At 40.8% G+C, this 21,311-nt stretch overlaps 3 protein-coding genes across 7 annotated transcripts; 1 reads left to right on the top strand and 2 right to left on the bottom strand.

Annotated features, from left to right (window-relative positions):
* Nucleotides 1-54: 54 nt before the first annotated feature.
* Nucleotides 55-3,501, bottom strand: LOC104447728 (4'-phosphopantetheinyl transferase HetI). 4 transcript variants are annotated; one of them, XM_010061443.3, is made up of 9 exons: nt 3,380-3,501; nt 3,091-3,237; nt 2,531-2,706; nt 2,188-2,255; nt 2,006-2,107; nt 1,737-1,892; nt 1,106-1,225; nt 388-514; nt 55-282 (listed from the first exon to the last, which is right to left on the bottom strand). In XM_010061443.3, the coding sequence occupies exons 2-9, from the start codon at nt 3,141-3,143 to the stop codon at nt 176-178; spliced, it is 909 nt and encodes a 302-aa protein (XP_010059745.2). In that variant the 5' UTR covers nt 3,144-3,237; nt 3,380-3,501; the 3' UTR covers nt 55-175. The 4 variants fall into 4 exon arrangements, with proteins under 4 accessions (XP_010059745.2, XP_039157916.1, XP_039157926.1 ...); XM_039301982.1 differs by lacking the exon at nt 3,380-3,501 and having other exon boundaries at nt 3,071-3,231; XM_039301992.1 differs by lacking the exon at nt 3,380-3,501 and having other exon boundaries at nt 2,188-2,250; nt 3,071-3,231.
* Nucleotides 3,502-6,471: 2,970 nt separating this feature from the next.
* LOC104447719 (rho GTPase-activating protein 5) lies at nt 6,472-10,929 on the bottom strand. The gene is made up of 5 exons (XM_010061429.3): nt 10,077-10,929; nt 8,401-8,521; nt 8,091-8,210; nt 7,634-7,864; nt 6,472-7,361 (listed from the first exon to the last, which is right to left on the bottom strand). The coding sequence occupies exons 1-5, from the start codon at nt 10,565-10,567 to the stop codon at nt 6,774-6,776; spliced, it is 1,551 nt and encodes a 516-aa protein (XP_010059731.2). The 5' UTR covers nt 10,568-10,929; the 3' UTR covers nt 6,472-6,773.
* A 5,174-nt stretch (nt 10,930-16,103) lies between these two features.
* LOC120296117 (quinone oxidoreductase PIG3-like) lies at nt 16,104-19,111 on the top strand. 2 transcript variants are annotated; one of them, XM_039317780.1, is made up of 7 exons: nt 16,104-16,175; nt 16,281-16,578; nt 17,177-17,356; nt 17,704-17,785; nt 17,867-17,974; nt 18,299-18,457; nt 18,737-19,111. In XM_039317780.1, exons 2-7 carry the CDS (start codon nt 16,327-16,329, stop codon nt 18,931-18,933), a joined length of 978 nt encoding a protein of 325 aa, XP_039173714.1. In that variant the 5' UTR covers nt 16,104-16,175; nt 16,281-16,326; the 3' UTR covers nt 18,934-19,111. The 2 variants fall into 2 exon arrangements, with proteins under 2 accessions (XP_039173714.1, XP_039173708.1); XM_039317774.1 differs by lacking the exon at nt 16,104-16,175 and having other exon boundaries at nt 16,182-16,578.
* Nucleotides 19,112-21,311: the final 2,200 nt, after the last annotated feature.

Raw genomic sequence — 21,311 nt, 5'->3', positions numbered from 1 at the left:
CTTCCACACTCTCGCAAAATCTTTGGTATATCAATACACTTCTATTCTTAAGCGGATCAAGAACATCAGACGGACTATGGATTTGACGCCCACAGTAGTGAGATTCTTGCTGTCAACCATTGCAGCGCAGCATGAGTAGCAACAAATGTTAACTGAAGGCACAAATTATCAGTCCTCAAGTCAAGCCACTTATTACAACGGCATCAGGTCCAGAAATAAATTCATCTCGCATGTATGGTATTGTTTTCCTCACGGTTAACTTCATAGGAGTAGGCACTCTGCCTGTAAACAACAGCAAATATTGACCATTACGACTATTATTTAGTCCTACTCGTGACAAAGACCTGCATTTAACCCCTAGCTGAACAAAGAGAATTACGATCTTACCTTCAACGGCTTCATCCTTTTCCATGCAGATGGCGGCATAGTGAGAGCCTGCCAATTCCAGCAGAGCAAACTGCCAATTGCTGCTGACGCTGTTAACGTGCTCAAGAGATTTCACAATTATCTCACCCTGAGCATATTGTAAAGTTAAATGTAGGTTTCACAAAGAACGGTCTTCATTTGATGAATCGTAGAGATGAAAATGAGCAGAGTAGGATATAATCAAATCAGGAAGTCATGTTATAGAGAGATTTATTCATTTCATATAAACCAGATCAACACCCCACCACGGCCATCCAAATAAATAAGGAAAAACATGCATGAGAACATTTTCAGACGGTTTATGTAAAGCATACTGGTTGAAGTATATTAGAAGAATAATTTCAAATGAGCAAATAGAAGAATGAATCTCAAGGCATGAAATGTAGTGCATGAGAAGCTCATCAAAAGTATTTTCTATATTGCTATTGCGTTTGCCATAGTCCTGTAATAACAAAATTTGAGTTCTCAACAGGAACACAAGGAAAACAGGTAATTTCAGCAGCTATACCGTAAGAAAATGGAGAAAAGCATTCCAGATATGCGACTTGCAGCAGAATGTACAGATTTAGGCCATGGATGGGAGACAAGAATTACGATGGGTAGTGCAAATCTGTGAGTGAAATTCAAAGCAGAAAGCTGAAAGGAGGTGGCAGTTCCATAATACTTCTCCTTTTCATACCTCGTTATTTGTTTCACCAGATATACAAGAGTCTCCCTTTTCTGCATTCCCAAACTGTATGGTAAACATTTTGAAAGGTAGTCCAGAAAAGCCTCTTCCCAGTGCTTTAACATAAGATTCCTGGAGAAGAAATTCATATAAATCGAAGATTTTTAAGAAAAGGCTACTTAAGCCTTGTGAAACTTAGTATTATATTCATAAAAGCGACATGATTATGTCCTCAGCACCAAGTCAATAATCTGATCAGGAGCATTCGCAACAATTCTTTTTGAAGTAACATTTGCATACGCAGTTTCTTCAAAACTTCACACCTTACGTCAGAATAACACAGAAGCATCAAATACAGTATATATTCACAAATTATTACCAATTCACCAACAACTAATTTTCCAGGCAAAAGCAATAGTAAACAACACAGAAAGGAGGTGCATGTTGCCTTTAGAAGGACAGAAAAAAAGAAGAGAAGAAAATGCATCACAGATACAACTATAATCTCAGTTGAAGGCCACATGGCACAAAATTAAACTAGAAGTAATGAACAGAAAAAGAAAAAGAATCGGAAGCAGATGATCATTTTAAAGTATCTTAAGAATCCATTATGACCTTCCAATTATATAGAGGATCTGTGTACCTTTAGAGTCCATAATTTCACAAAATACTGATGCTGAACTCCAGGGTCTGAAATTGAACTCAAAAATTTCACTTCATGCGGAGTAAAGTACCTCCTAGCAAAGGCTAAAATATCGTTCTTCAATTTCCTTTGCTTTTCTTCAAGATCAACACCAATCTACAAATTAGAAGAGCAAGTTGCAGGGAATCAATATCATCAGTGGAATATCAAAGAAACTTAAGATGAAGCAGAAACTTATAATTGCTTTGCGAGTTTAAGAGAATACCAACCAGTGAATCAACAGTTACTCCGCAAAGTATAAGAGAAGAAGTGTGTGAGATGTTAAATTGTAGCCTTGACGCACTCTGGCATGGATTGTCATTCCACTCCAACTACCACAGGGTATAGAAAATCACCAAACAAGTTGCTGCAACAAAGGTTAAAATCTCTAGCCATTGAAGTACAAACTCACCTCGGGTTTTCCATGGATGTTCTTCTTAAACTTCAAGGATCTTGGATCAACTTGGCCATTAATCTGATCTAATATAAAAACTTACTGCTTAAATTCATCGCATTACCTCGACCCATTACTAAATGAAGAAGATCAGAACCTAACTATGCGACTACAACACGAAAATAAAAACTCTAGTTGTAGCAGCATAGAAATAAACAATCTCCACAAAAAAGCATTAAACAAGTAAAGTAAAAGTTCTCTACTGGCAAAAAGTTGATTGGATTCACCGACACCGATTGCAACTGATAGAGAGCTGCAGACGAGACGAGGGCAAATAAAGAATCGGTAGCAAAGAGCTTACATCTTGCAATGGTCGTTCGAACAAGGGCACGGGCCAGCAAAGCTGCCTTCTGGAGCTGCTCCCCCCGCTTGCGGGAAACATTCTCCTTCTCACATGGTGATAAAATATCGAAATAATCGTGTAAAAGGGATGAGCTTTTTACTTCATCGGGCACGACATACCAGAGATGTGCCTCCCTATCAAAAAAAGAAGCGGAGGAATTCCTGACTGGCTCGATCATAATATTATTCAGATATAAAAACCATAATTCACAATGAAAAAAAAAGGGTATGCCGCACAAATCGTATTCCCATTTCTACAAATTGCATACACAGTCGACATCTCAAGGCCTCCAATGTAATTAAGGAACGCATAATGAAGGTGCTAATTCATAAGGTTATAGTTCACCAGAATAAGACAGAATGCCACAAACTGCATTCTCATTTCTACAGCATGTACCGACAATGTCCTGGGGTATAGTTATCAGTGACGCCTCCAAAGCGGAGGCGCCTAAAGAGTTTTCAGCTCTATCGGGCTCGGAGCGGTGGAAGAGGATCTCACATGCGCGAGGGGAGTTGTACCGGGACCAGCGGCGACGCCGCGGCGGCGAAGGTCCTCTGGAAGCAAACGGCATTCATGGCGGACGTCACCACGCGCCTGAACAAAATCATTCAGCGCGCGACGAGGGTGCTTTCCCGATCACGTGCTCCCGCGGGGACAAATTGTACCTGCAAACGACGACAGCGACGACGGCAACGGCGACGAGCGATGAGCCAGGCGACAAGACAGCAGAGCCGATCCATGATTCTTCAACAAAGCAATTCGCGAACGCTAGAAAGCCCGAGCGCAGAGTGTGGAAGCGACGCTCACCTCGGTTTCGGACCGCCGACCGGCGAGCTCGCGGCGGCGACGGCGGAGGTCGGCGGCGATTCGGGGTAGCGAGCCGCGGGAAGGCGAGAGAGCGGAGCTGGGTTGAGGGGAGAGGATCTCGGAGCCTCCGACGGAGAAAACAAGCCCATCGGTTCCGCTCCCAAACCGTCTCCGATCGAGGCTACACGATGGGCCTCGTGAACTTATGGGCTTCTGATGAGCTCTAAGGGCCCATCCCATCTCTCGTTCTAAAACCTTATGTCCCTCCACATGTCTAAAATCATTCTTATGATTTTGTAGATTTTTCAATTGGAGATCTTACGATGACGCCTGAACTTTGAACAAATAGTTGCTTTTTTAAATTATATATTTAGAGTGAAATGCTAATTAATTAAAGAAATTATTTAGACAATTCACGGGTGCTTAGCCACTTTAGAAAGTCCGATTTCAAATTTCACGCTAAAAATCCATAATTAGGGATGTGCAACCAGACTGAGTTTATATAAGAATCGGATTCGGATCACTCAGAAAATAAGTATGGAAATAGGTTCTTATTTGAATTGGTTCAAAAACAGGTTCCATTTTTTGGGAATCGGTTGAAAGCCGATCCAGGTTCTCGATTCCAAGTAAAGGCACCCAGGAATCGGATCGATTGGATTGGTTTTGGAATCGATTTTTACTACTGTTAAAAAAAAAATAAAAAAAAAACCTAGTGGCCTCTCTCTCTCTCTTCGCGCAATCTGCCTTCTTCTCGGTTGCCCCTCTATCTTAGTCTCTCTCTATATGTCCAGCCACCATTGATGCCGCAGCTTGCAAGAATGCAACCTAGCTCACCTCTCGTCTTGTTGTCACAGGGCTTGCCACCATCATTGATGTAGCGCAAATTGAGTAAAGTGAGTTAGATTTTTTTTTAAGCCTTATGGATCCTTAATTTTTCGTTTAGTCAAAATATTCATTACGTGTGCTTAATGTTTCAATATAAATTATGAGAATTACATTGTTGTTTTTTCGCGTATTTACATAAAACTCAAAGTCGTATAGGATATCAAAATAGGTTCCCGTGCAAACATGGTAGACCATAGAATCAGATTGAGAAAATAGAGTAGGTTCCAAAATAGGTTCCAATGCAAAACGGGTAGTGTACGGGGTCCAAAAAAGGAAAATCAATTATAATAGGATGAGGCATAGGATGCAAGTCTAAAACTTATCCATCCTGAAACCAATTACCCCTATTTGTAATGGTCTGGGGACGAACATAAAGTTAACATGTTAGGTGTGGGACAATGACTGCTACCCCAGATAAGTCCCTCTTACATCCCCAGTTAGTCGAGTGATAATTGGGATTATGCTATCTTTATGATTTCACAAGTTTGAATCGAGTTGTGAATGAACCATTGACTAGACTACACGCATACACTTACAGGGGAACTAAGTTAGGGGTGAGCAAAAATATCATGGGAACTAAAAAGTTGGGCTCAACCCAGCCCGATTTTGGGGCCAAATAGGTAAGAGCCGGGATTTTAGGTCTGTCTTATTTTTTTTTTTTTCTCGGCCGATCCGAGCGTCATCAGTCCTGAATACTTCCATTTTAATCACCTCCGCCGTGATGTGACAAGAAGCGACTCGATTTGCTTAGGATTTCAAATCTTAATTATGTATACTTATTTTTTTTTGGTTAGGGTAATTATGTATACTTATTTTTCATAGACCTTTTTATGAACTATGTGCTGATGGACTGAGCAGGGGAAGTTTGCTAATTCAAGCATGTGGTAGAGCCAAAACTTCGGCTTCTCAAGCTAGAAGATCCTTAGAAAAAGGGTTGGTGTAAGAGAGAAGAATATGCGAAATCTCAATGTTGCCGCACAAGAGAACCAGAGCCTAATGGCAATCTGTGATCTGTTGGCGGACATATCTGCTGGACAAGGAATTTGGTCATTAATGGACCATCACTTGGGTGGGATATCATGTACCCCTATTTTCATTTACGAGGAGGACTAGGCAAAAGAGCCTCCCGTTGTACGGGTGTTCTTGGACAAATGAACTCCTCTGCCCCCAACTAACTTTAGGAAACATAACTTAGCGTGAAGTGATGTGCTGATGTGAGTTGAATTCGAAAACGTGGCCGAAAACATATGGAAACAAAGTGATTTTGAGACGGAAAGAGACTTTAGACACCTTTAGTTCGTGCTTAAACTCTATCTAGATCAAAAGTTACGCCTTTATCGAAAATAAGTACCAGAAATTAGTATATTTCAATGCAATTTGTAGGCCTTGAATTAGTAACATGTTAATTACATATTTAGATTAGAATCATAATAATTGATCCATTGTTTTCAATTTCCTATAAACAATAAAATATTTAAGTTTAGGCTCCGATTGAGCCCAATTATACAAATTTAGTTTGGCCTAAGCCTTTATTGGTATAATTGCGTTAGGCTTGTTCTAGTCTGGGCGAAAAATGCCTTGAGGCTCGGCTCTTCTGGCCTATGCTCACTCTTAAATTAAGTATGGCTCCATGTGAACAATTCAAAGTGTGTTTGGGACTTTTAGGATAACGCCCATTGGAATAATTGTCATTGCCCGCTCCCACCTTTCACTTGTCATAAAACACTTTTCGTCTTCTTTTTAATGGGGCATGTAGTGATGTATAATAATTCTGTTAACTTTATGGAATTGGCTTAGTGGTTAAAGAACGAAGTTTTGCACGTAAATTAGATGCACATAACACAAGTTCGAGTCCCTCTGCAACTCAATGCAAACTATCTTATGTGTTGACCACCAACTCGGGTTTTGACTGTCATTTCAACTCTTTCGCATGGTAAGTAGAGTATTTCAAGTTTAGCTATCTAAAGCAAGCTTTCTGATGACCAGAGAGGGAAAAAGAAATATCCCTTGTTAGAACTCATCATATGTGCAAGTTCTCATCCATGCGTCTTGCATTTGCATACGCAAGTTTACAATTTCCAAGCCATGGAAACTTCGGAGCACGTTTTTCCATCTTTTGGTCAGAAATCCTCGTCTTCGGATGCAGAAATTGTTCATCAGTTCGATGGTTTTACTGGTCATATCGAAGAATAAACTAACACAACTCATTGTATTGTTAATTCAACCTCTACGTGGAGCAAGGGTCTGCTTGCCTTCACGTTAACTGAAAGAAAGGACAGGATCTAGTCCAAGCCTAGCACCATGTTAGAAATGCACAAGGGACTGCTCCACACGATGTGAGGGATACTCCAGAACATCAACAGATAAAAAGACCACTTTCTACAAGCACACGTTGAGATCAGAAACAAAAGCACTTCTCAAAGGACAAATACACAGCATGCCAACTTTGATCAGTTGGACGATTTCCCCAACCCAGATCGAACCTGCCTATGAACCCACCAGACCCCCTTCATCGCCAAGCCTCCCTTAACTCTGCTCTTGGATTTATGTTGCCGATGATTTTGCCCTTCTCAGCCGGTGTTGCTTTCTGAACAACCTGCCCCTCTTTCACCTTCGTCAATCCTCTCCTGAAATTGGAACTGCTCTTCGGAATGATCCTCAGCATGGCCTCGTTTGAACCGCCCGAAGGACCATTGCAGACTTCACTCTTTAGCGAACGAATTTGGGACATAGCTTCCCAGGGGCAACTGTCGACTAGAGCGTGGTTTCCACTGGGGATTATATTCTCTATGGAGGATAACTTTTGAGGCTCACTTTCGGTTAGAAGTTCGTGTTCAGCAGAACGAGAAGAACACTCCGCAGCAGGGTCTTCCTTCACATAAAGTTCCTCTTTTCTGCGTCCCTCTTCAGCTTTGGCTTCTTCGGACAATGGGACAGAAGAACTCTGCGGCCCGGTGCCATCAGAAGGATCCGCATTAAGAGGAGGTGGATACTCAATGGGGGAGTCGCCTCTTTCTCTCAGTGTCTTCTCGATAAGAGTTCTCAAGAAGTTCATCACTTGAACAGCATACATCAAAGCTGTTAAGGGATCAGCCATCTGCTCAAACAGCACAACCATAATAATGCATTAGACTATGTGCTCATTCAGATGACTCAAACAAACCTTACTTCTGTAAGAAACAAAGAATTGCGATCCCACTAAAGTCTGACTTCCATTTAAATTTGATAAGAACAGAGTGTCGTATTGGTTTTAGAGTAAATCTATCGACAATCAATGCAGGACCATTGATCCTGTCGACTCCAAATTTAAAGGCCCCTAGTGCACCGGCATGCTAATTCACCATCATAATGAGAACAAATTCCGCTCACCTTCGTCATGTTGGGTGCGAACACCACTGCGACATTGCGTGCATTCATCTTGTTCAAATGTTCAAACTGAGCAACGTCAGCCATTAGATTGATGGCCCAATTGAAGAGAGCGGCTTCCATTGGGGGGAGAAGTGTCACGAGCTGAGCACAATCCTCTTCTGACTGCGAATGCATTACCTGTTCCGGCGAGAGCGAGTCCAAAACGCCACTGGGGAGTTCTCTAAACCAAGCCTGGACAAAGACCAATTTCATTCATCAAGAAAAAAAGACACCAGCAAATTTCAATCACAAACCAACCTAACGACCTTGAAAATACAGGTACATAAACAACGCGAGAAAATCGGTAACCTAATGCATCCATGAGGCTAGCCAGATAAGCACACATAAAAAATTTGATCTTGAAAGTACTTTCTGTAAGAAATCAAACTACCCACTTGACGAAAGGCCAAAAAGTCACCTTTATAAGACCAGCCAAACAGTGCACGTCAATGCCGTTGGGTACCACTCCCCTGTTCAATTGCTCTCTAACGTACTCCTCCTGGCCATTGTCAGCATTAATCCTGAAAATTCCCTCTGCCTGGACAATAAAAGACAACAAGGTCATACGTTGCAATTAAGGAGATCAATAGACTCCACATTTTTTTCCTCAATATGCAGCAATCTTCCAAAAGAAATTACAGTGGTTATGCTCAAGGAAGGCAGACACTCATAGGAAGGAACTGAATTGAATGCAAGAGCTTCTAAACCACAAGAGAGGATATAGGTACCTCTAGGCCTCCTTGAGCATACAAATGCCTCTGCATCAGGAGTAGTATCGTAGGAACGCTATTCCCCCTAGAATCAAATGACAGTTGCATAGACTCCGTTGAAACACCAAAGACAGTTGTGCTGCAGATATGGAATGATAAACACATTATTGATCTGGCCACCAAAAAGCTACAAAACTGAGTGCAGACGTTTTCTGGCAGAGAGCGTATAATTAAGCAATTTGGACGATCTTTCGTTGTTGGGCCAGGGAACAAGAAATTTCCTTTTGCTGCATGGGTTTGTCAACATGACAATGGACAGGCCTTGATTAGCAGAGGAAAATGAAAGATCCAGACTGCAATGACACAGAAAAGAATGCATTTTGCTTGAACTTTTCTCTATTATTTCACTAGCTAAACTGATTTTCTCATCATTGTTGTTGCGATCCTTCTGAAATCATTAAGTATCATCTAGGAGATGATTTTCATGCCAACAAAGGAGTGATAAGTCTACTAGCTGATAGTACATCAAAAGGCCAGAAAGTCAATTTTAGATGGCTTCCACCACTATATATCCACGTAAAAGTTGCAGTAAAATTGCCTACCCTTGACGGGTAAATCATTTATGTAAAGAATAAAACTCACGCCATTGATTGGTTGTGGACAATAACAGCAGATAATTAGAACAGGGCGAGCTAATTTTTTTTAGGCCAGACAACATCATTCATTCAGTAATGGAGTTTAACACGGACAAACACAACTCATGGTGGTTTACATCTCCATTTGGCAATCAAAAAAGCCGACTCAGCTAATTGACTTAATGTTTTTGGAGAAATACAAAAGCCCTTGAACAATGACACGTCATGAATGAAGTCAGAGTTTAGACATAGACTACAATAATTTGCAAAAGGTGAAAATATAACTTTGCTTCGGAGAAAAGTAACACGGTGTTAGGTGATAATTATACACATGTTGACAGATAAATAAAACGAGGAGATAATTGGGAAACTGACAATCAGCTCACTTGATAGCTGAAATTTGAACCGAACAAACAATTGCTTTCCACAAACTTATACAGATAGGCCATACATGGTCAGACAACCGCATCCTACACCATCTTCCACAACGCAATATGAAAAAAAGCACAAAAAGAAAAAAAAAAGAAAAAAAGAAAAAAAAGGAAGCATTTTCAAGTATAAATTCTGGTGACAGAAGATGCTGAGAAAGAAATCTAATCATCAAAGCCATTCAAGTTACAGGCAGAAAGGGGAAAAGGGGGAGAATCCATGTATCTGACTGCCCGACAAAACTTCTAAATTCATGCATGAGAAGAGAACATCAATCTCAAAATATGAACTAGAATTACCCCAAAATTTGTACTGGAATGCTCCCGTTGTTCGGGAAAAGCACAATCATCAGACCCTCATAATACAATATTCAAAAACCAGATAAAGCACAATCATCGGACCGCCATAATGCAATTTTAAAAGACCAGGTAAAGCACAATCATCAGACCCCCATAACACAATTTTCAAAAATCGACACAGAAAATGCCAGTATGTATTATACCCCCAAATTCGAATTCCCCAAACAAGAAAGGAAAATACCAACTTCAGAATGCATTTGATCAAACAACCAGGCCTCTTCCCAAGAAGAACAATCGACCCATCAGTGAGAGAATTTTCAAAAAGAGTCACCTGGCACTAGGGGCTCTTCTGGGAACCTCAGGCTCAAACTCAACAGGAAGGCCAAGAAACCCATCGAACCTATCAAAGGTGACATGAGCAACATGCCTAACATCAGTGGGCACGCCAATCTCCATTGCCGCAGCACAGATATCTCTGCTTCCTCCACCCCCACTAATGCTGCACCCAACCAATGACTTCCTAAATGCAGTAACCAAAAGGGCCAATACAGACAGCTGATCTCCCTCCTCTCCCTCTCTGTCCCTTTCTCTCTCCTCCTCCTCCTCCTCCTCTTCTTCTTCTTCTATTTGCGTTGGTCGTGTATTCAACCCTCTCTGTTGTTGTTGGGATGCTACTAGGACTTGTATTGAAGGGCCAAGACCAAGGCCGTGTTGGTGGTGGTAAGAGTCATGATGGGTATTATTATTAGGGGGTGCACATGGAGCTGAGGCCGAGCTTGTTGGTGAAGGGAAGTGAGATGGGGAATGGAGTACCTCGGTCATTTCTTGAGGCACCCACGAAAAATCAAGAAATTTAATTATTTTCTTGGCCAAGAAAGAGTCTCGCTCTCTATCTCTGTCTCTCTCTGCAAATTGAATGATAGGCCAAGATGTGGGAATTGAATATGGAGCAAGAGTTGGATTGAAGTAAGGTCTTTGTATGGTAGGACGTGACTATCATCACTTTACCCCTCTGTATTTTATTGTTCCTGCACTCTTCATACTCGCTTTCTTGGCTGGCTCAGCTATGGACACTTTTGAAACGGCAACAGGAGCGGTAGAAGAAGAGATTTTCGTATGGAGAGAGAGAGAGAGTGTGGTTGGTACAGAGAGGATGAGGAAGAGTCTTGAGAGAGAGAGAAAGGGTCTAGATTTGCTCCATGTTCTCTATATTCTATACATAGCAGGACCACAGGGTACAAATAGTAGATAAAGAAAGGATCAAAGCAGAGAGAGAGAGAGCGTGTGCGTGCGTGTGGGGTCATCAGATCCATACAAGTTTGCTCATCTCTTGCGAGCAATTGGTTTCTTTCAAGAAAAAAATAATATAATTTGGATAGAATAGAGCCAACTTCATATTCCTAAATTCTTAATCACCCAATTCCATCGAATCTTACAGCACACTAGATTTGGACTGCTACATATTTTTTCAGTAAACATGTGATATCTCCAATCACTTTTTACATATACCGAAATAATTCACTAAATACGCAAACTTGGCTCCCATACACGTCCATTCAAGATTCTTCATTTCACATGAAATTTATATAATAATCCATTCTCTTCAGGCGGTTGAAGGAAGATGGTATGTCTCTGTTCAGGATGAAGGGATGACAGGGTGTTCTCTCGTCCTCCCCATGATAATGACATGATTTGATTCTTGCCTTGTATAGGGTTAATCCACAAAAAAGGAAAAGCTTAGGCTTTGCTTGCAGAGACTCGGTCTTGACAGATAAGAGACCCCGAACCAGAGATCTTAGCCAAAATGATGAGAGTCTTCAGCTCTCACGCCTAGTCCTTCACTATAAAAATCTTGTCTTGGACGAGTCTCCATGGGGGGCCACCGGTTTCCTTGTATCGCAACAACCCTGTGCCTTGGTCTTCTTAGCGTCATAGTAGCACACTAGTCCTAGGACACATTGTATCCGGTTTGGAGCGTCGACAGGGACAGTAATGGGCCAGGATGAGGTGAGGTTAGTATTCTGACGAGGAGGGGAGGAGAGGCGAGGCTCGAGACAGGGACCGGCATTTCCCGACCTCGTTTTGCCCTTCTAATTCTTTGATTAGGATCGACCGAATGAAAATGATAATTTTTTTTATATTTTCCTTGAATCAACTTTAAAATAACGATGAATGATAAGGAAAACTAATAATTAATGATAAATCATGACGCTAAACTCCAGTCCGCACACTCACATAACTCAAGTGCCTTACTAATCTCTATGTCATCAACCCCTATCTCGTGGCTTTGATATGAAGGCAAACGAATGATGTTCTGCGAGCCCATCATTGACTACAGAGGGCTTGGACAGAACAGTATTTGCACTTGGATCTTCAATGGCAGAGCTGCCTTCTCTCACTCCGCCTATGTTGTCTTGGCTTTGTTAATGGAGTGGTTGTAACAACAATCAAGCTCATCATTCTGAATAGGTTTTTGTCCTGTTGAAAGATCTAAACATCGAGCTCCATTGGTTGCTTTGGACATATGGATAGCAACAGTGACTATATGATATCCAGCGGCGGCTTAAGAAATTCTCTAAAGACAATCAAAACTCGCTTTATGAACCGGTACATGTACACCGGAGGGGGCGCGAAAGCGACTTCTCCAGGGCCATTAGTCAAAAATCACGCGATTACTGATGATTACTTAAAGTTCAACATGAGTATGTACCTGTGTGATTGACATCACTTGCAAAAGAGATTATTACCAAGGGTTTTGGTGGATGCGACAATCACACCACTTGCTTCTCTTTCATTTTTTTTCTTGTTATTTTCTTGAGGGGGGACCGACCCCATGAAACGAAGGCGTCTACCAAAGCGTCCCTTGCGGTTTCTGTGGAAGTTGTATTGGAAAAATGGGGTCATCCTTCAGCAACATAGGGCCGGGATTTGCTGGTGCTGTGACCCAACTCTCGGCACACGAGGTGGCTCGATGTGCGAACCATTTGGGTCCAAAAGCCTAAGTGCAAGGAGATTGGGTACTGTTAAATTATAAGAAAAAAAATGTATATATCTTTAGCTTACGTTATTTAGCGAAGGTAAACTAGATATGTTGATGGGATCAGATTTTGATTTTTTCCTCTTAATGATATTCCTAGATTGAGGTATCGGACTACTGCATTGACCCAACAAATGGTGCCAATGCCAACCGTGGATTGGTGGGCTCAACATATAATGATGTTTGATCAACATCTAGAGGAAGGGATCTCAGTTGTGACTTTTTGGAGGTGTTAGACGACAAGGCGACTCGAGGTGGGGTCTAAAGGGCAGATGTTACTCTTTACTCCAAGGTGGAGAGTCAAGTTGAGATGACATTGTTGTTGAAGAAATATGTGCGGTTAATATGGAGCGAACTTAACATAGAAGACATGCACGTGAATGACAGATTTTTGTTAAGATGCGCATGTGAGGGGTATAAGGCAAAAGAAATCTAACACCGAAGATATTATATAACGGGGAACGATGGGTTCGATTATTGAGATCGAATTTGATTTAAAAAGTGAAAAGAAATTGAAGTAATTGGCATGATCACAAGGGCACAAGAAGAGATTTTTCACTGTGTTGAATGGGACTTATTCTATCGAGCGGCATCATATTCTGAAGCCCGTGACTACCTGCCCAGTGGAGTCGTTGACCCCCACGATGGAATAAATTCCCTCTTTTCCAATTAAAACAAAAAATATAATATAATATAATTTTTTTCTTTTGCTTCCTATTACCTTCGTGAAAGTAAGGGCCATGTTGGAGTTTTGTATGGTGCGATTGTGGCGTTTGACTTTATTTCCTTACAAATGACGTTTGATTTTTGGCTTTAATTTTGTGACTTGATGGACGTAATTGTCGGATTCTTTACTCAAAATATATATTGAACTGTAGATCAAAGCATGTGATATTGTTCTCAAATAATTAGATATATCATATACACTAATTGTAAATTAAAAATGCTCTTTATAAGTATTTGCAGTTTAAATATGAAAAAGAGCAAGGCAAAAGCGATGAAATAAGTGGTGACTTCTAATTCAAGTCATTGAAAGTTGAATTTTTCTCAAGGACAAATACCTAAGCATGCTCTAGATTATTGAGGTTCTTGCTTCCAGCTATAATTCAGAACCCCATCGGAAGATTCCTAATAGATTAGATTTATCTATGTTTTCCGGCTAAAGATTTAAATGGTACCTTTACTATTTACCTATCTTTTCAAATATAAGATGTTAAACTGCGTTTAACCATTGAGATAAAAATTATGTAATGTTACGAGAAAAGATAGTGAACCTCAATCTGCATATCCTATGATGAAAATTCTCCCGATGATATATGGTGAAATCTTCTTTTTTTCTTTTCATTGATAAACAAATCAAAAGGAGGATTAGCTATAGGGAGATTTTGTCAAATGACTTGCCCGTTGCAGAAAGGAAAAGCGACAACGTCCGTGGATCTGTACTGCTTACGAGGGGGTGGTGCCCTATGTCCCAGAAGACCTCGGAAACGCAGAAAAGAGAAAAGCGAATTTGGGGGGGACGCCCTCCTGCCGATGGAAGAGATGGTGAGGAATTGGAAGACGTTGCGCTGTGCATTGGCTCAAAGGCAAAAAAAGCAGCTTTCAGAGAGAGAAAAAAAAAACAGCCGTTGCGCGACTCCTCAAAAATCATCCCACTGTTTTGAATTCAAATTACGCAGCTCCCCCGACCCCAATTGGCAGCGCAGAGTTCCTCGAGAAAAGATCGACTTTTTCCAGCTAAGGAAAGGCAACAGACAACAGACAATGGTGTTATGCACTGTTTTTGCAGTCCCTCTCTCTGACCAACTGAACTGCTAGTACACTGAAAGAGTGCAGCAGAGCTAGAAATAATGTAACTTTTGCTGTTTAATGATAGCCTGTGGTCTCAATTCAGAAATGTTCACCACCATGAACATCTAGATTAGATTTAATAGTAGATCAAGGAAGATGTAAAAATATTTAGGATTCATCCATTTCTTGAAAAATGAATGATTTAATTTTTTTTCTAAAAAATGATTGATTATATTACTTGGAATAATTAGTTAACGAGAGATATTTCGTTATTCATAATAGCCTATGTCTAAATATTTTTGTACACGATGAAAATATTTTTTTATTCATGCATTTTTATAAGTGATACAAATAAATATTTTTAAGAAAATATTTTCTTAAAACGTAAGTTTTCTACGAAACAGATGAACCCTTAAAGTACGGTTTTTTCCTATCCGAACATTTTATTTTAAAAAAAAGAGTAGTTTCTTCTTACTTGATTTGCTCGTTTGCCTTGTAGATCGATCTTCTTTTTGGTTTGTGGGGGTACTGGTGCTGTATAAATGGAGTCGGCTCAAGCTGGGTTTTTTTTTTTTTTGGAGGGGGTCATAAGCTTAAGCTGGGATTGAACCGCCGCGGGTCAGTGTTCGTTTCTCATGTGGCCGCAGTGGCCAAAGGCCCCATTTTAATTCTTTTTGGGCTCATGCGGCCACATTTGACCCAATAATCTTTTTTGGGCTTCGGCTGGCTCAGGCCCATCCGCAAAGTGGCCCGGGAGCGAAGGGTCTGAGCCGGGCCGACCCGGTCCCTCACATGGGGGACCGTGCCAGGTACGGGCCCAATCGTGCGATGCTTGGCCCAGCAATGGCCAATCCATTGGCCATTGCTAATCAAGGAATGTGACAAAGTTTGAATTTTGGTGGGGTTTTAGGGAAAATTGGATCATGGACCTATGGACGGGCGAAGTTGCATAATGGGCAAGGGAGCAAGTTTGATTCCTAATGCCACAAAATGCAATTAGTTTCATGTTGTGACCATGCATTTTGACTTCAACATGATCCACGAAATTGATGAGATTTTTGTCAAGCCCAAATTCATTTACTTAGATATAGCCAACTCAGAAGAGCTCTTCTTGTTCTGGGGAAAGATCGAGTGTTCCACCTCAATTGAACTCCAGTGGATGGTTGGTTTGAGTTATAATTCACCATCCTCACCAAATTAACCCCCTTAATTTATTTTACCGGTTGAGATTCGTGAGATGGCGGAAATTCTGTGGCGCTCCTGAAGTTTGATTTTCTGGGCTACTACTTGCCACTGCCGGCTATTTGTATATTCTACTTATGCAGATCCTGCGTCCACATCAATGTCCCTATGCTGAATGCAAGATTCCATTTGAGTTATCAGTTGTTTCAGTTTTATATTTTTGGCCCTCGTCATGATGTTGACTCGTCAAATAAGAGTTAAGAGGGATGTCACCATCGATAGACCTTTCAAACGATGAATTCTTAAACAATTTGCTAGAGTAGTCAATCATAGATGATTAATTTTAAGCTCTCTCTCTCTCTGGGTCGATTGGTCTTCATTAAACTGGAGAACAAAGTGTCTGTGCACTCCCTAACGCAGGTCCAGAAGTCATTAGTCGTATTCAAGCGTGGTGTATGAAATTCACAGGTTTTTGGTATATCACCGTCATAAATCAAAGTTGACCTTTTAGTTTTTCACTCACAGAATCTTTCTAAAAAAGCCAGAAATTCAACAAGTGCCGAGAAAGAGGATGAAGGCTGTGGTGATAACAAGTGAAGGTGGACCAGAAGTTCTCAGGATCCAAGAGGTGGGAGACCCAGAGATCAAAGAAGATGAGGTGCTGATCAGAGTGTCAGCTTCAGCATTGAACTTAGGTGACACATATCAAAGGCAAGGCCTCTATCCTCCTCCACCAGGATCGAGCACATACCTGGGTCTTGAATGCTCTGGTGTCGTAGAAGCCATAGGCAAGAATGTCTCTCGTTGGAGAATTGGAGATCAGGTGATTCTCGATTTGGCCAATGGATTTTGCTTTTAGTACTGGGATCCTGTCTGTTTGTTCAATGAGAGCTTAGTCTTGCCTGTTTGGGTGATTCATGAAATTTTAATTGTTCCCAAAGGATGATGAATGTTTTAAAAGATGCTTAATCGTGTACAGTGTCTGTGAGGAAGAGTTATCTCCGTAGGTGACGTTTGATGCATTCAATAGATGATTGATCCAGAGGTGTTGCTCATAAAATCTTGACTGCTGAAATGGTGATGTCATTCCTTTTTCTGACCCGAAGTCTAGAAAAATTACGAGCAGAAACCCAAAAGCCGGAAAAAGATCTGCAATTTTTCCTGCGTTATCCATTTGAGGATGAGGCAAAAGTTCATTAGAAAGGATTGAAGACAAATTAAAAGATGATATGAGCAAGACATGAGCAATGACACTAATCATGATATTAATCAGGATGCGGGGATCGCAGGTTCCACTCCATTTTGGGTTAGAGCAAAATGTTGTTCTTTGAAATGAATATGTGAAAATTTGATCCGCTGCATTTCAGTTCATTCCGGAATTTGTGACCCAGATGTGATTTATTTGGATGGCTTAACTACAGGTTTGTGCTCTTCTCAGCGGGGGAGGATATGCTGAGAAAGTCGCTGTACCAGAGGGACAAGTGCTTCCGGTTCCACCAGGCATCTCTGTCACAGATGCGGCGAGTTTGCCGGAGGTGGCATGCACTGTTTGGTCCACCGTTTTCATGATGAGTCGGCTCTCCGCAGGAGAAACATTCTTGGTAACTTTTCTCAGCTTGCTTGTCGAATCAATTGGTGTATCATCCAGAACTTTGACTATTATACTTAGTTAAAGCATCTAATTTCTGGTAATTTTTCATCATCTCTTCGTTTATTCTTAATCTTCACTAAGTTTGGTGAAGCGACTATAGCAGCTCTTTTGTTATTTTCACTTCAGCAAAAGTTCTTCAGTCCTTGTATCGTCAAATCGGTACAATCCGTTCTTTAATAGAAATCGAGTGCAAAAGTGTCCAATGTTGTAGTGTGTTTCCATTATGCTTTTGCTTAAATGAGTCTCTCGTGCACAAATGACTACATAAGCTGTGAACTGATGCCTTACAACGTCTAGGTTCATGGAGGTTCCAGCGGAATTGGCACATTCGCGATTCAAATAGCAAAGTACCATGGTGCCCGAGTCTTTGTCACAGCAGGTACATCAAGATTTTGTTTTCGCAAATTGATTGTACGAGTTTAATACTTGCTGATCTATCTTCAGCATTTCTTAACGCCAGGTAGTCAGGAAAAGTTAGCTGCTTGCAAGGATCTCGGAGCTGACGTATGCATCAATTACAAGACTGAGGACTTTGTTGCGCGGGTAAAGGAAGAAACAGAACAGAAAGGTATACAACGCCCCCTTCTAATTGTAATTTCCTTTGCCTCCACGCTCAAAGAGTTCTTATCATTTGCATGACGTCTTTCTGATTCATTAAAGATTCGAGATTTTCTTAAACAGCTGTGCATATATTAGTGCAACTTCAACATATGATGATATCACCCAAAAAGCAGTGTGTGGAGGAATCGCGTTGATTTCTTCCTTTAATAACTCAGATTTCTTACCACATTTTCAAGATATTAGTCTGCAAACGATATTTTGGCAAGATACTCGTGTTTTGCTAGTGTAATTGGGCAAAAGGCTTGCTACTAAGAAACTGCTTCTATAGCAGGGGTCGATGTCATTCTGGACTGCGTCGGAGCATCCTACTTACAGAGAAACCTCGATTGCTTGAATTTCGATGGGAGGCTCTTCATCATCGGTTTTCTGAGTGGAGTAGCAGCACAGGTCGATCTGAGAGGTCTGCTCGCCAAACGTTTGACAGTCCAAGGTACAGAAACCACTATATTTTTTACCGGATTCTAACTTCAGTCTTCTTGGTGGTCATTATGTGAACCAACATTAGCGCTCTATTATGGTTAATTTCCGTTCATAAGTAGTCTCTAATGCATGTATCATTTGAAAGAGGGGACCTCACCTTATAGAAAAAGAAACTTCTCTGCAAGTGGAGTTGCATTCACTTTTTTTTCCTTCTGCAGAACATAGACATTGTCCCCCTTTTTGTGTCACTCGTATACAATTTTATGATGGTATTGTTATGCATTTGTAGCCGCTGGCCTGCGATACAGAAGTCCAGAAAATAAAGCTGCGATCATGAAGGAGGTCGAGCAGAATGTTTGGCCAGCAGTCGCAGAAGGCAAGGTGAAGCCTGTGGTTTACAAGTGTTTCTCTCTATCCGAAGCAGTGGAAGCGCACCGGCTCATTGAGAGTAGCAAACACATTGGCAAGATACTGCTCCTTCCCTGATGTCGCAGCACATGTGCAAGTGATTTGAAAACAGCATCCGGATACAAGCTTCTTAAAGAATTGTTACTGTACCATCAGCTTCAATGAACATGACAAATTTGTGTTGAAGTTGAGAGGTGGGTGGCCACTTGTGATGGAATTATGAACATAATAATGATTTAACGTGCCCTTTGCAACACCTGCTTTCGTGTTTGGAACAACAGATCCACTCATCGCACCGATCTCATTGCAGAAGAAACCGGACAAGTGATTTGTGAAAGTGTTCCTTCTCAATGTTGAAATAAATAGAAAGTTACACAAGCTGTTGGCTTCGATGATCCTCAAGAGCTGCCGTTTTTGCATCATCGAACACATAGACCAAAAGGGCATAAGAAAAGAGTGTTGTCACAAGCAACTTTTATAGCATTGTATGTTTTGCCCCGTTGGATACACAATTCATATGATATAAACATGAAAAACACTAGTTCATCAAAACCTACCTGCAACCTTTAAAGTCAATCTATGCAACGGTTGAGAGACCTTATTTGTCAATCACAAACATCAAAAATAAATTCCCTTGGCACAATCATAGTTGGACAAAACCTATGAAACAGGACATACAAGCATGAACATCTAGGGGATAAGTACATTAATGGTGCCATAAGTTGTGTACGGCGCTCACTTTGGTGCCAAAAGTTTCCGCCGGATTATTTAAGTGCCAAAATTTTTGAAAAACGCTCACTTTGGTGCCAACTCCGATCCGATTAGCCGGAAATCCAACGTGGCATTTTTTTATTAATATTTGAAGCCGATGTGAATCGCCGAAGAATACAATTAGCATGCAAACAACAAAACGACACCGTTTAGCGTCTTTTCCCCCAAATAAGAAACCCTAAATCTCAAAATTCAAGTAGAATCGGAAATTGAAAACCCTAAATCTCCAATTCGACCAATTCGAGTGCATACTTCGATTTTCTCTCAAAGTTATCAGCTCACTCTTGCGAATGAAGGGTAGAAGCTTTAGCGGCGGCTCACATTCCTATCAAAAAAGAAAATTAGATGGTGAGTGTTACTGTTATTGTGGGTTACTGAGTCCGAGAAGAACATCTTGGACTCAGTTGAATCCCCGGAGAAGATTCCATGGGTGCGGCAGATATAGAGAAGGCTCGAATTTCAAATATTTCAAATGGGTTGATAGAAAATTCTTTGATCGAGTGACAGAGGTGATCCTGGAGTTACTTGAAGGCCGTAATCAACCTCCACCTGCGTTAATGGACGAGTTGGAGGATGTCGACTCAATGCAAGCTCAAATGAAGGGTTTAACATCTCTGGTCGACCATTTGAAGAGGGAGGTTTCAAGGCTGAAAACTGAAAGAAACTTTTATCGAGTGTTGATTGTATTTTTATTCTTTTGTCTAGTTTATTCAAATGTGAAGTGAGTAATGAGAAGAAGTTTGTATGTCTATTATAGTCGAAGTTTGTATGTCTACCATTTTTGTATGAAGCAGAAGGTTTTGTTGTAATACATGGTAGAAATGCAAGGTTGGAGTTGGAATGCATTAATTGTGAGCACTTCAGAAATGTAATGTTTGCTTGCTGCATTTTTTATTTGCCCTCCTGATTTGCTGGTTTGTTGGTTTGCTGCAACTGCAAACCATGGCAAAATGGAAGGTTGGAGTTGGAATGTATTAGTTCGAGCACTTTTTATTGTTTAGTTGTGTATTGGCAATGTTTGTTTTGGTTAGTTTTTGCTTCAAATAGAATGGTTGCTTCATTTTTATGGTTGTAATGGTTTGCTGGTTTGCTGCAATTGCAAACTATGGCAAAATTAAGGGATGGTGGCAAATTAATGATTGACCATTTTAGTGCCAAAAGTTGTAAATAGTAATCGCTTGAGTGCTAAGTTTTTATAAAAGTGATTATTTAAGTGCCATTTGCGATTACAAAGTGATTACTTCTGTTGCACAAGTTGTAAATAGTGATCGCTTGAGTATCAATTTCAAACTTGCACCAGTCGTGGTGTATCTTGCGTCTTGTTCTTGCACCAGTTGGCTTGCTGATGCATCTTCTTGCAACACAACAGCCTTGCAACGAGATGCACTAGCATCCAAAACTGCATCTTATTCCAGCACATATAACCAAAACCCCACAGATAGCATCAACGCATCAACAACTTCAACCAGCAACACTATATGCATACATTTAAATCTAAAAATAATAGCAACCTCATAAGAACATTGCATCAACGGCAAAAAAAATACAATATAACTGATAACTATCTTGTTAGCTATTAGCCGAAACCAAGTCAAGAGAAAATAACAGAAACAACTATTGTCATCGACATTGATTGATTGTTTACAAAAGAATAGAAAAACATGAACTTCACTCTCTAATTACTG

Source organism: Eucalyptus grandis, chromosome 1, assembly GCF_016545825.1.
Source record: "Eucalyptus grandis isolate ANBG69807.140 chromosome 1, ASM1654582v1, whole genome shotgun sequence".
NCBI lineage: Eukaryota > Viridiplantae > Streptophyta > Magnoliopsida > Myrtales > Myrtaceae > Eucalyptus > Eucalyptus grandis.
This window is presented reverse-complemented; position numbering and strand designations above follow the sequence as displayed.

Coding starts and splice junctions, on each gene's coding strand:
- LOC104447728 (XM_039301982.1), bottom strand. CDS start 3,180: ATGATTTTGTTCAGGCGCGTGGTGACGTCCGCCATGAATGCCGTTTGC. Junction 2,707..3,070: donor GTACAACTCCCCTCGCGCAT/GTGAGATCCTCT, acceptor TTTTTTTGATAG/GGAGGCACATCTCTGGTATG. Junction 283..387: donor AAAGGATGAAGCCGTTGAAG/GTAAGATCGTAA, acceptor TGTTGTTTACAG/GCAGAGTGCCTACTCCTATG.
- LOC104447719 (XM_010061429.3), bottom strand. CDS start 10,567: ATGACCGAGGTACTCCATTCCCCATCTCACTTCCCTTCACCAACAAGC. Junction 8,522..10,076: donor AGAAGAGCCCCTAGTGCCAG/GTGACTCTTTTT, acceptor CCATATCTGCAG/CACAACTGTCTTTGGTGTTT. Junction 7,865..8,090: donor GTTTGGCTGGTCTTATAAAG/GTGACTTTTTGG, acceptor GTCTTTGTCCAG/GCTTGGTTTAGAGAACTCCC.
- LOC120296117 (XM_039317780.1), top strand. CDS start 16,327: ATGAAGGCTGTGGTGATAACAAGTGAAGGTGGACCAGAAGTTCTCAGG. Junction 16,579..17,176: donor GTTGGAGAATTGGAGATCAG/GTGATTCTCGAT, acceptor GCTTAACTACAG/GTTTGTGCTCTTCTCAGCGG. Junction 17,786..17,866: donor CCGAGTCTTTGTCACAGCAG/GTACATCAAGAT, acceptor TCTTAACGCCAG/GTAGTCAGGAAAAGTTAGCT.